Source organism: Micropterus dolomieu, linkage group LG02, assembly GCF_021292245.1.
Source record: "Micropterus dolomieu isolate WLL.071019.BEF.003 ecotype Adirondacks linkage group LG02, ASM2129224v1, whole genome shotgun sequence".
In the NCBI taxonomy this organism is placed as follows: Eukaryota; Metazoa; Chordata; class Actinopteri; order Centrarchiformes; family Centrarchidae; genus Micropterus; species Micropterus dolomieu.
Window position 1 is genome coordinate 32030124 of NC_060151.1, and position 11697 is coordinate 32041820.

Consider the following 11697-nt stretch of genomic DNA (forward strand, 5'->3'; position numbering starts at 1 on the left):
CAAACTTGATCCAGATGTTTTAGCCAACTATAGACCTATATCTAACCTTCCATTTCTCTCTAAGGTTCTGGAGAAAGCAGTTGCTAAACAGCTGTGTGACTTTCTACAGAGCAATAGTTTATTTGAGGATTTTCAGTCAGGATTTAGAGCTCATCATAGCACAGAGACAGCACTGGTGAAAATTACTAACGACCTCCTTATTGCATCAAACAAAGGACTTGTCTCTGTACTGGTTTTATTAGATCTTAGTGCTGCATTTGATACCATTGACCATCAGATCCTATTGCAGAGACTGGAACATTTCATTGGCATTAAAGGAACCGCTCCAAGCTGGTTTAAGTCCTATTTATCAGATCGATTTCAGTTTGTACATGTTAATGATGAGTCCTCCATGCACGCCAAAGTTAGCCATGGAGTTCCTCAAGGATCTGTCCTCGGACCAATCCTCTTCACTTTATATATGCTTCCTTTAGGCATTATTATCAGGAAATATTCCATAAACTTTCATTGTTATGCAGATGATACTCAGTTATATCTATTGATCAAGCCAGATGAAACTCATCAGTTAGCTAAACTTCAAATGTGCCTTCAGGATGTTAAAACCTGTATGACCTGTAATTTTCTCATGTTAAACTCAGATAAAACTGAAGTTATTGTTCTGGGGCCTAAGCACCTCCGTGACGCATTATCTAAAGATATAGTTTCCCTGGATGGCATCACCTTGGCCTCCAGCACCACTGTGAGGAATCTTGGAGTTATCTTTGATCAGGACATGTCGTTTAAGTCTCACATTAAGCAAATTTCAAGGACCGTCTTTTTTTCACCTACGTAATATTGTGAAAATCAGGAATATCCTGTCTGAAAATGATGCAGACAAACTAGTCCATGCATTTGTTACTTCTAGGCTGGATTACTGCAATTCCTTATTATCAGGCTGCTCGAAAAAGTCCATTTAGACTCTTCAGCTGATCCAGAATGCAATGAAATCATTCTTCTTACCTACAAAGCTCTTAATGGTCAGGCACCATCTTATCTTAAAGAGCTCATAGTACCTTACTACCCCACCAGAGCACTGCGCTCCCAGAATGCAGGGTTACTTGTGGTTCCTAGAGTCTCCAAAAGTAGACTAGGAGCCAGAGCGTTCAGCTATCAAGCTCCTCTCCTGTGGAACCAGGTTCCAGTTTGGGTTCAGGAGGCAGACACCATCTCCACATTTAAGAGTAGGCTTAAGACTTTCCTCTTTGATAAAGCTTATAGTTAGGGCTGGCTCAGGTGAGTCCTGAACCATCCCTTAGTTATGCTGCTATAGGCCTAGACTGCCGGGGGATTTCCCATACGAGCCCCCACATGAAAACAAATATAAAAAATGTAAATGAAAACCGGGCCATAAAAACAAGATCTTGTGCTACCAATAAAGATATTTATTAACAATTAAAAAATACTGACAATTGAAACTCACAATCTGCAACACAAAACTACTTCCTTAAATGAGAAAGTGTGCAGGTAACAAGGCTTAACTGAAAACACAAGACTGAACACTTTTATTAGAGAAACACTAGTTCCACGCTCCCTCCTCCGAGGGAGTAAACCCACTGGTCCACTGTCCCGCTCTGCTCTGCACCAGCTCCTCTCTAGTACTTCACTCTCCAACAATTAGTGAAAACTTTTGCAAAGCACTGTATCCATGCTACATTTTCAGGGGCTGAGAATCCCTAAAGGTTGGTCCTAGAATCGTCCCTAGTCTACCTGATGTATGGTGGCCGGTTTCAGGGGGCTGCAGGTCGGTCAGGGGGCTGCAGGTTGGTCATGCAGGTTGCTGAGTCCCAGTGGAACCTCTGAGCTTCACAGGATAGAGCCATTTTGTATGAAGCTAATTGGTCACACCTTCTCAACAGCTGGAGTATAATTCATTTTTGGGCAGGCAGAGCTGCAAAGATGAAGAGCTTCATCTTTTATGGGCACATGATAACACAGGACTGATAATGTCCTCTGGGTTCACCTCTGTGGCAACCCATGTTTCTTGCCTGATTAAATTGAAATTCAGTTAAGATAACATAAGGTTAAGAAACCTGTCTAAAAAGATCATTTTGTGCAGCCAAATTGGCATTGCTCAAGTTGGACTGACTTACCTGTCCAGCAGAAAACTGGCATATCTGTGAAAATTTGTTCACGGATATGGTAAAAAATAATGTTCCCAAATTATGTGAAATTGCATATTTGTCATGGGAAAAATTTAAATTTGCTGTCAATTTCCTGACAGACGCAGAAACAACCATTTAGAGTGTAAACGCCACCTAGAGGACCCTTCGGTTGATGCAAATCATTAGAGGACACTGAGGTGGGGGAACGATCTGACTGAACAATGCTATCATGTTTTTTCACATTTATTAACTCAGCCTGTTCTCACCGTATGTTACTTAATTTGCAGATTCTCTCTGGTTTTCTGTCTCTTCTTGTTGCTTGGTTGTAACATGCAGATTCAACAGTACGTTAGTTCTTTTTTTAAGAGAATGTACGTAAAAAAAAAAATAAAAATAAAAACACACCAGAGAGGATGAAATTGAATCTTTATTCATCTCAGCAACTTAGAAAATCAGGACAGAAGCTTGAAGCAGAAGAAGCATCTCAGTGGTTTAAACTCTGTCCAGTTTGATGTCATTGACAGGCAGGAAGTGGTCGTTAGCATCAGGTCACACAGAAGCCTTTTGATGTTAGTTTGTTCTTCACTTGTTTTTAATGTGACCGTATGAAGGAACGTCGTCCCTCCTGTCTGTGGACAGAGGCTCGCTCTACTTAGCGGTTTGCGTTGCAGCTAAACTCTGCCTAGCAGCTGATGATGTAATAACTAACACAGATGGGAGGATGTCAGACGTGGCTATCACAGACTGAGGTTCGTACTCACACCTGTCCATCAGAGAAACATGTTCTGAAGTTTTTACATTCTCAGTTGCTGCAGTCAGAAACACCAAGCTAGCTATCAGAGAAGTCAACTCCATGAAATGAGCTCCCACACTCAGCTTTGTTTGTTTAACAGGAGTAATGTTGGTTTGTTTTAATCCAGATTGATGTCAAAGTCTTTGTTGAGTTCATTTTTTAAGTAATTGTTTATCAAACTATGTGGTTCAGCTGCAGCAACCTTTAGCTTCACGTTAGCCAATAGATAAGTTTTCATTTTCAGCCTTTTTTGCAAAACATTATCTGGACACACGATACGAGATCATTTGTGCTCATGATAATATCTTTTCTTCTGGGACTCTGTAGAAAACTGTTAACCAGTAGGAAGCTGAAGACTGTGAAATAAGGGGAAACTAAAGACTTTGAATATCAGGTATTATAATATAAGAGGACTTAACTAAATGTTGGAGTGTCCATCTAAGACGAGAAACTCATTTCATGAAAGGTGTTGACTCCCGGCTGCATCAGATGCCAGCCCTTCTTACAGACTGATTACGGAGCCGCTTGTCCACCACTGCTGGCTTAAAAACTTGCTCTATGGAGCTCTCTAAGCTTTTCTTGTAATCTTCTAAGCTCTGCTCACAGTTCTGTCCATAGTACGGCAGCTTGCACTCACACATGGCTACAAAGGTGTCTTCCACACGAACACATTTCCCTCTTCGGTCACCACCACACTTCAGCTTGGAGCAGGGATCTTTAGTCATCATCTCTTCATCACTTTTGATCATAACCACAAACTTGCCACCCTTCACACCTGGAGATTTCTCACACTTCCCTGTATAAATGTAAGGAGGGCTAGATGAAGTGTCTTGAGGGTCGGCGGAGACTTCATCCTCTACTTCCTTTGCATCGTGACTGTCATGGGCTTTTCTTAAAAAGGCGTGTACTGCTGTGTAAGTCTGAGACACTGGAATACCGTCCACAGATCCGCCACACTCACGGAGTTTCTCTGCAACCTTATAACACAAAACTGGCTTAGTAAAGCAGCTGATGATGGCTTGTTTAACTCGACTTGCCTTTGTGTGAGTCCCTTTCACCTGTCTGGCTACGCCCACGCTAACTTTCCCTTTTTTAATCTCAGTAAATCCTGTCAGGACGTGGCTGTTGAGTGTTTCAATTATTTTATGTTTGGAGCTTTTGGTTATAAATGCAACAACCATCCAGTCATACCTGCCATAATTCTGCACCAAGAAAGACCTGACCTCAGTTGCTAGTGGTTGACGTTTTTTGGAGTTGGTAATGAGCTCCTCCACCTCTGGTTTAATGTATGTAAAACTGTTTAAAATGCAGTTCTTGTGGATTTGGAACATAGCTGATGCAGAGTTGTATGCAATGTCAGCTTCCCCATCAACTAATTCTTTAGACTCTATTTGCTTGAGTTTGTAACATAAGAGATTCAGTGTGCTGCCCTTGTAGATGAGTTTAGAGATGAACACGGTGTATTCTCTGAGATCCTTTTCATGACATTTAACATGAGCAGCCAGGTCCTTTGCGAGGTTATTTGTTAAGGTTGGTCCTTCGACTGTCAGGTACTTGAGCAAGGTCTGAGTGGCGGGCTGGCTCTTTGAGCAGACTTTAATAATTTCTTGTTTAATTCTCTCCCTCTCATTGTCATTTTTTCTGCGGAATAGACTCGGCACTAGTTTTTCGTACGTGTTCCAGGATACATCAATGTTCTTCTCTGGCTTGTGGTAGGCACCTGCTGCCCAGGTGTCCCACTTCTGCTCTACGTGATATTTGTCAAGCTTAGAATTAAGACTTTGAAATTCATACTGGAGAGCGTCTAAAATTGGATTATCTTTTTGGCTATTGTTTATTAGTGACACTGCCACCGTTGCTAAAGTGAAAATAGCAGATACCAGGGGCACAGCTGGGTTTATCAACCCCAGAAAAGGGGTGGTTGCCAGTCTGATCTGGTCAATGGTGTTGACAAAATATTTTGCAAAAGCTTTAGCCCCTTCCTTCGCTTTGTTTAATTTCTTCTGAGTGACTTCCTGCACTTGGTTCTGGTCAGGAGACGCTGAGACGCTCACGATGGAGAGGAAGAGGAAGGACGACATCAGCAGCAGCAGCAGGCCAGGAGACGCCATGACTGCCAACACACAACATGACAAACACAAGCACCTTAATTACTTCTTTATTACGACTCAACACTATTTAGTTCATACAGCAACTAGACATGCAAAAGTTCTACTAGTAGTAGAAGTAGTATTGATGAATAGTAAAAGCAGAAGCAGCAGTACAAATAGCAGTAGTTGTACTAGGAGGTGCTATTCCTGCTGGAGCTTAATGCTTCTGCATGGTCAAGAATTCAAAAACCACCTGGAACACTCCGATTGGTGTGATCTAGAGGAACAGATCATGTGTCATAATCTCTTTTGCTTAGTGATACACCTGTCTGCCTGAACCCAGTTTCTTCATCAAAGCCCAAAAGACTCAGTAGACAGACCTGATGTCTCGTTGATGTCTGGTTGGTCGACAGGCAGCCGGTTGGTCGGCGGGCCGGAGGTTGGTCGACAGGCAGCCGGTTGGTCGACAGGCAGCCGGTTGGTCGACAGGCAGCCGGTTGGTCGACAGGCAGCCGGTTGGTCAACAGGCAGCCGGTTGGTTGACAGGCAGCTGGTTGGTCGGAGGGCCGGAGGTTGGTCGGAGGGCCGGAGGTTGGTCGACAGGCAGCTGGTTGGTCGACAGGCAGCCGGTTGGTCGGAGGGCCGGAGGTTGGTCGACAGGCAGCCGGTTGGTCGACAGGCAGCTGGTTGGTCGGAGGGCCGGAGGTTGGTCGACAGGCAGCCGGTTGGTCGGAGGGCCGGAGGTTGGTCGGAGGGCCGGAGGTTGGTCGGAGGGCCGGAGGTTGGTCGACAGGCAGCCGGTTGGTCGACAGGCGGCAGCCGGTTGGTCGACAGGCGGCAGCCGGTTGGTCGACAGGCGGCAGCCGGTTGGTCGACAGGCGGCAGCCGGTTGGTCGACAGGCAGCCGGTTGGTCGACAGGCAGCCGGTTGGTCGACAGGCAGCCGGTTGGTCGGAGGGCCGGAGGTTGGTCGACAGGCAGCTGGTTGGTCGACAGGCGGCCGGAGGTTGGTCGGAGGGCCGGAGGTTGGTCGACAGGCAGCCGGTTGGTCGACAGGCAGCTGGTTGGTCGACAGGCGGCCGGAGGTTGGTCGACAGGCAGCCGGTTGGTCGGCGGGCAGCTGGTTGGTCGACAGGCAGCTGGTTGGTCGGAGGGCCGGAGGTTGGTTGTTGGATGTGATCGCAGTCTGTCACGACAGTCTGGAGGTTGTTGAGTCTCAGAGGAACCTCTGATCTCTGAGCTTGACAGGGCAGAGCTGGTCACTTTGTAGGAAGCTGATTGGCCACACCTTCTCTACAGATGGATTATTAATATTCATTTTTGGGCTGTCAGAGCGGCAGAGCATCACCTTTTATTGGGAAATGATAGAGGAGGCAAGGCTGATAACCTCCTCTGGGCTCATCTGGTCTGTGTGGCAACGTGTGCTTTTGCAATCATTCCTAGTTATGCTTATATTTTATTTCAGTTAAGATTTCATCAGATTAAGAAACACGTCTAACAGAGTGATCAGAAGCTCATTCTGTGCAGCCAAACATGTTCAGACCCACCGAACTTCATTTCAACTTCTAGTGGAGATCTCAAAGGTTCCACAGAAAACAGATCTATCAAGCTGTACTTTGGGGAAATGAGTCTAAATGATGCACAAAAGAAACTTTATAAAACTTAGATATGCAGGACATCATACTGTCAAACAGATCCACTGATTTAAACAGCATTAAAGCTTCTTAAAGGCTCATGCAGACAACACGACTTCCAGCGTCGGCCAACTTGCCGTCTTGTGACGGGAGTCTTGAAGTCGTTGTGGAGTTCACACTACGTGACTGATCGGTGTCACACACTACATGAGCTGACAGCTGGTCTCCAAACCACGTTTTGTCAAGAAAACACACGTGAAATGTGAGACGGGAAAAGACGCGAACCTACACATGAAACAGCTGTTGTTTGTTATTATAAAGACAAAGAATCTGGGTGAAAGGATGGATCAGCACACGCAGGTAGCAGGGATCGTCTGAGCTACAGAGAGCTGGAGGGGAGTAAAAAGTGTTTTGCCATGAAAAGCAGCTGCCTGCTCTCACTGGCTGGATGTGGATGTCGAGTCAGCCGAGTCCGCCGGATATTTGGCATGCTAGATATCTGGCTGGCGGCTGTGATGTGTCAGTGATGCGTTGACGAGTTGTTTTGACGCATCCTTGAATAGTTAACACATAACGACTGGCGACTGCCGATCGATCACTGACTTACCCCTGATCACAGCCCGACGGTCACCGAGCTCGCCGACTGGGCTAAAACTTGTGTAGTGTGAAGTGGGCTTAAGGAAAAAATACAGTGTGTTGAAGGGTACTCCACTACATTTAGATGACAACTTTGGTTACAAGTCAGAATAATAATACAAAATGAACTCCAATATCTGATGTATTATTGTAGGTTTAGATTAAACTAAATTGATCCTCAGGGTGAAATTCATAAGCTACGCAGCAGTATCAGGGTTCCAGACTAACTTTTCCACTGGTAGCACTGGTGCACCAGCACATGAGGTAATCCAGGTATTAAGGTCCAGCAGAGCATTGCCCTCATACTGCAACCATTTCATATATTGGTATACTGTATAGCTCACCACTTGTATAATATTAATTTCAGTTCAGGCAGTTTCATGTCTTTTTTCAGGGTAGGTTGCAGTATTAATTTGCACAGTGTGCTCGGACTTTAGGGGCATTTTGCGAGTGAAACGGTCGCGCTGCAGAGCCTAATGATTAGCCTGCTAATGACCTCCTTGCACTTGCACGAATGAAACCACATGAAATTTTGACTTGCTCTTTTGTGACCAAAATGGTTGCAGTCTGGAGGCCTGAGTAAATAAAGTCATAAAAATGAGCTCCACCTTTTACCAGCTGCAACATTAAATAGATGAACACATGAATGCATCAATAATTATAATAATACTATTCTGAAATGGGCCCATCTGCATGATGAGTACTTCTACTTCTCTCTTTTTGGTGATGTTGCAGATGGAGCTGCATTGATGTAAAAAATATCTGACAAAGTATTATCAGCATTTAACTTTTTAAAACTATATTGTTGCTAATATTTTGTAGTTGAGTGAAATTGTGAATGCAACACTTTTATAACACTATTCATAAGAGTATTTTGTATTACTACTTATACTTAAGTTCAAGATCTGACCCCATCAGCTTGTTGCTGGCAGAAGTGTTTGTGAAAAGAGAAGTGTTAGAATATTTAAATAAATTTCACAACAGTATCTGATCATCTTGTTTAGCATCTTCCTCGTCACATTTGTTGTGACAGACCAGTGTTACTGTGTGTCGGCTCTTTTACTTTAAAAGGGGAAATGATTCGGCTGTCTTTATCTTCTTTAGGCTGTGCACAATGAGTTAAAAACATTAGGAATAATAAATATCAAAGATAAAAATTCAGTGAAAAGCGATGAGTATCTTAATGTTAAATTGGACCAGTGTGTGGGTGGACTGCAGTTTTTAACATGATGATGATGCAGGGCTGGGCAACATGGCCTATAAATAATAATGTAAAATTTGATGCTATTGTTTAAAATGACACGCTGCATTGCTGAAGTTCAAGTTTGTTCATTGTCATTGATCTAAATACGGACTACACAAATAAACTAAATCCAGTTTCTCGTCATCTAAGGTGCTAAAAACAAGTCCAGCACAACTGCTGCACAACAAATTACTCAACAGGATATTTAGCTGTTAAAATGAGCTCAACCTTGAACATCTACAGCAGTAAAATTCACATTGACGCAGCAGGAATATCAATTCAGAAACCTCAGCTATAATAGAGAAACACGGACAGAAACATTTTACTGCAACATCAGTACTTTAAGTAAATGTTGACGTAATACTTGAATACTTTTACCTTAGGAAGGTTCAGAATGCAGGACTTGTACATGTAGTGAAGAAGTTTGAAAGTTGCTTGCTGGAGCTGAATACTTCTTCTACACCAACAGCCTAACTGCACCTGTGTGTTACCTGCTGAGCCTTCCCCTGAGAAGGTGCATTGTGGGTAACCTGTATGTGATGGAGTGTAAGCGAATCTTTCAGTGTGTGTGGAGGGGTAATCAAGGTACTTTAGTCAGCCAGAGTGTGTAGATGAGCTCAGGCTGCAGTATAATAGTTACTGAAAGGCTGTGTTGTGTTTGCCGTCACAGATAATGAATAAATTAAAGTCCCTGTTTATGTAACGTTGCTACAGCGTCTCCTACTCTTTACAGCTGAGTGTGTCCAGCCTGTAAACAGCTAGCTAGTTAGCTTTATGAGTCAGGCTAAAGTCTATTAAAAACAACCTAAAACTGGAGGTATCCCAAATTTGTTTTGGAGCTGGAAACCACAGTAGATTAATCAAAGTGTTGAGATAATTGTTCGCGTTTTCTCTTGGGCGAAAAAAACAGTCACTGGTAGCTGATAACCAGGTAGGTTATCGCCGTTTTTCTGTTTCTGTTTTTCACCCCACAGCAGCGACCATCAGAAGCACTGAAAGGTCAAATATGGTATTTGAATGTTTAATGACCTTAATTAGCTTTATGAGACAAAAGTAAAGAACTTTCTTGAACATAAAAACATTAGTGGGCTGTTTTAAGTCTTCACCAGAGTCGTGGATAACGATGGTTTCACTGGTTCTAACGCTGCAGCAGAGACTTCACTCATTTTATCCGCTTCAACCGCTGCTGAATAGTTGAATCTGTAATATCAACTGGTTTCGCTGGTAAACCCTGGTTTTATCTATATTTGGACGTTTCTGTCTACGTGTGTCTTCTAATTCATTTATTGTTAAATTGTGAAAATGAGATGTGATCCTGTGATCTGGTGGTGTGGCACACAATTATTTCCACATGGTGTAGTTGACTGAGACAAGCTGGTCTCCTCACGTGACACCGTCTGATCAGAATCACTGTCGCTGTGAGACCATGTAAACTAAAAAAGCAGAAGTTGTGTAAACATAATGAGCTGCAGCAGTCCAACTTCTGCTTTTGTGTCGCCCTGCGGGAAGCAGAAGTGATGTTGCAGTAAATTGGCACTCAACCAACAAAAACCCTAAATTAAAAAAACAAACCAAGACACTAACAATAAAAGCATCTTCAAATGGCAAATTTAAATACACTAAATGTTTCTGTTTACTTAATTTAAAGATTTAATCAAAATTGTTCTGAATGTTCTGCCTTAGATTTGTGAAGTAATCCACTGTTTGGCCTCAAGTGTTGACCATAAAAAAAAGAGTTTAAACCACAATTAACCAACTTAGACTTTCACTCAAGCAAAAATCAACCTTTAAACTGGAAAGAAATAACGATTTGATAACTATTGTGATAATTATTAAAATCGAAAGATATGAAACTTTTTATCGTGATAACATTTTTAACCATTTCCCTACTCTGAGCAGAAAAGTGCCCGACGTCATTCGTGTTTTTTCCATTGTCCTATCAAATGAATGGAGAGACAGGCCCACAGTTGTGCTGACGGAAGATTACAGTTGCTTGGGTTGTTTGGAGACTGCAACAAACTGCCCCCGACTCATCCTAAAAAGGCCTTAAAACGACCATCATTAAGACGAGGCTACTGGACCAACTGAAGACAACAAACAAAAGACATAGACCTGTGAGTTGTGATCAACTTTCTGCTAATCAGACACTTAGCAGCAAACCAAAGATTACTGTGGTGTGAAAAAGCATGTTTAAATAAACAGCTCAAGCAAACACTTATCTTTCTGTGAATTTTATTCAAGTCTTCTGCAGAAGGTGCTCACAGGGACACATACACATCAGAGAGTATCATCCGAGTGAGCTCCAGTGTAACAGCTCATGCAGCTTTTATCTTAGTCTCAGGGTTGGTGTAGGAACATGGTGTCTTTGAGTGTTCCCTAGGGGACACTCAATCTGGATCTATAGAAAGACACCCATGTCCAAGGTACATGTGGTGAACAACTTAAAGTCATGACCACTCTGGACGTATGTTAAAGCATCACTCACATTTACCTTCCCTTGACCCCATACCCAAGAGGCTGGTGAGATTACATTACATTAGTTACATCTTACATCTGAAAAGTTTCAGTCTGGTTTTAGGAAGTACCACAGCACTGAGACTGCCCTGCTTAAAGTCACCAATGACATTTTAATGTCTGCTGATGAAGGCATGTGCTCAGTCCTGGTACTCCTGGATCTTAGCGCTGCTTTTGACACCATTGATCCCAACATCATGTTAGACAGACTGAGGCACTGGGTGGGGATCTCTGGTACTGCCCTAGAATGGTTTTCATCCTACCTGTCAAATAGGAAGTTTTGCGTGTCTGTAAACAACTATGTCTCCTCGTTCTGTCCAGTTAAATATGGTGTGCCTCAGGGGTCGGTCTTAGGACCCATTTTGTTTTCCTTGTATCTGCTTCCCCTTGGACATATTATCCATAAACATGGCATTTCTTTTCATATTTATGCTGATGACACACAAATATACTTGCCCGTCAGATCCACAGACCCTGGAATGCTGAGTTCAGTTAACAACTGCCTTTGTGAAGTTAAAAAATGGATGTCAAATAATTTCCTCCAGCTGAACTCAGACAAAACAGAAATCCTGGTCATCGGGTCCCAGCAGATGGCAAAACAAATACTGCCATCTGCTGGTTCCCTAGTAAATCACATTAAGCCTGTG

General features: G+C 43.1%; 1 protein-coding gene across 1 annotated transcript; it reads right to left on the reverse strand.

Annotated features, from left to right (window-relative positions):
* Positions 1-2550: 2550 nt before the first annotated feature.
* On the reverse strand, positions 2551-6341 carry LOC123967442. Its single transcript, XM_046043539.1, has 3 exons — positions 6312-6341; positions 5405-6209; positions 2551-5047 (listed from the first exon to the last, which is right to left on the reverse strand). Exons 1-3 carry the CDS (start codon positions 6339-6341, stop codon positions 3420-3422), a joined length of 2463 nt encoding a protein of 820 aa, XP_045899495.1. The 3' UTR covers positions 2551-3419.
* Positions 6342-11697: the final 5356 nt, after the last annotated feature.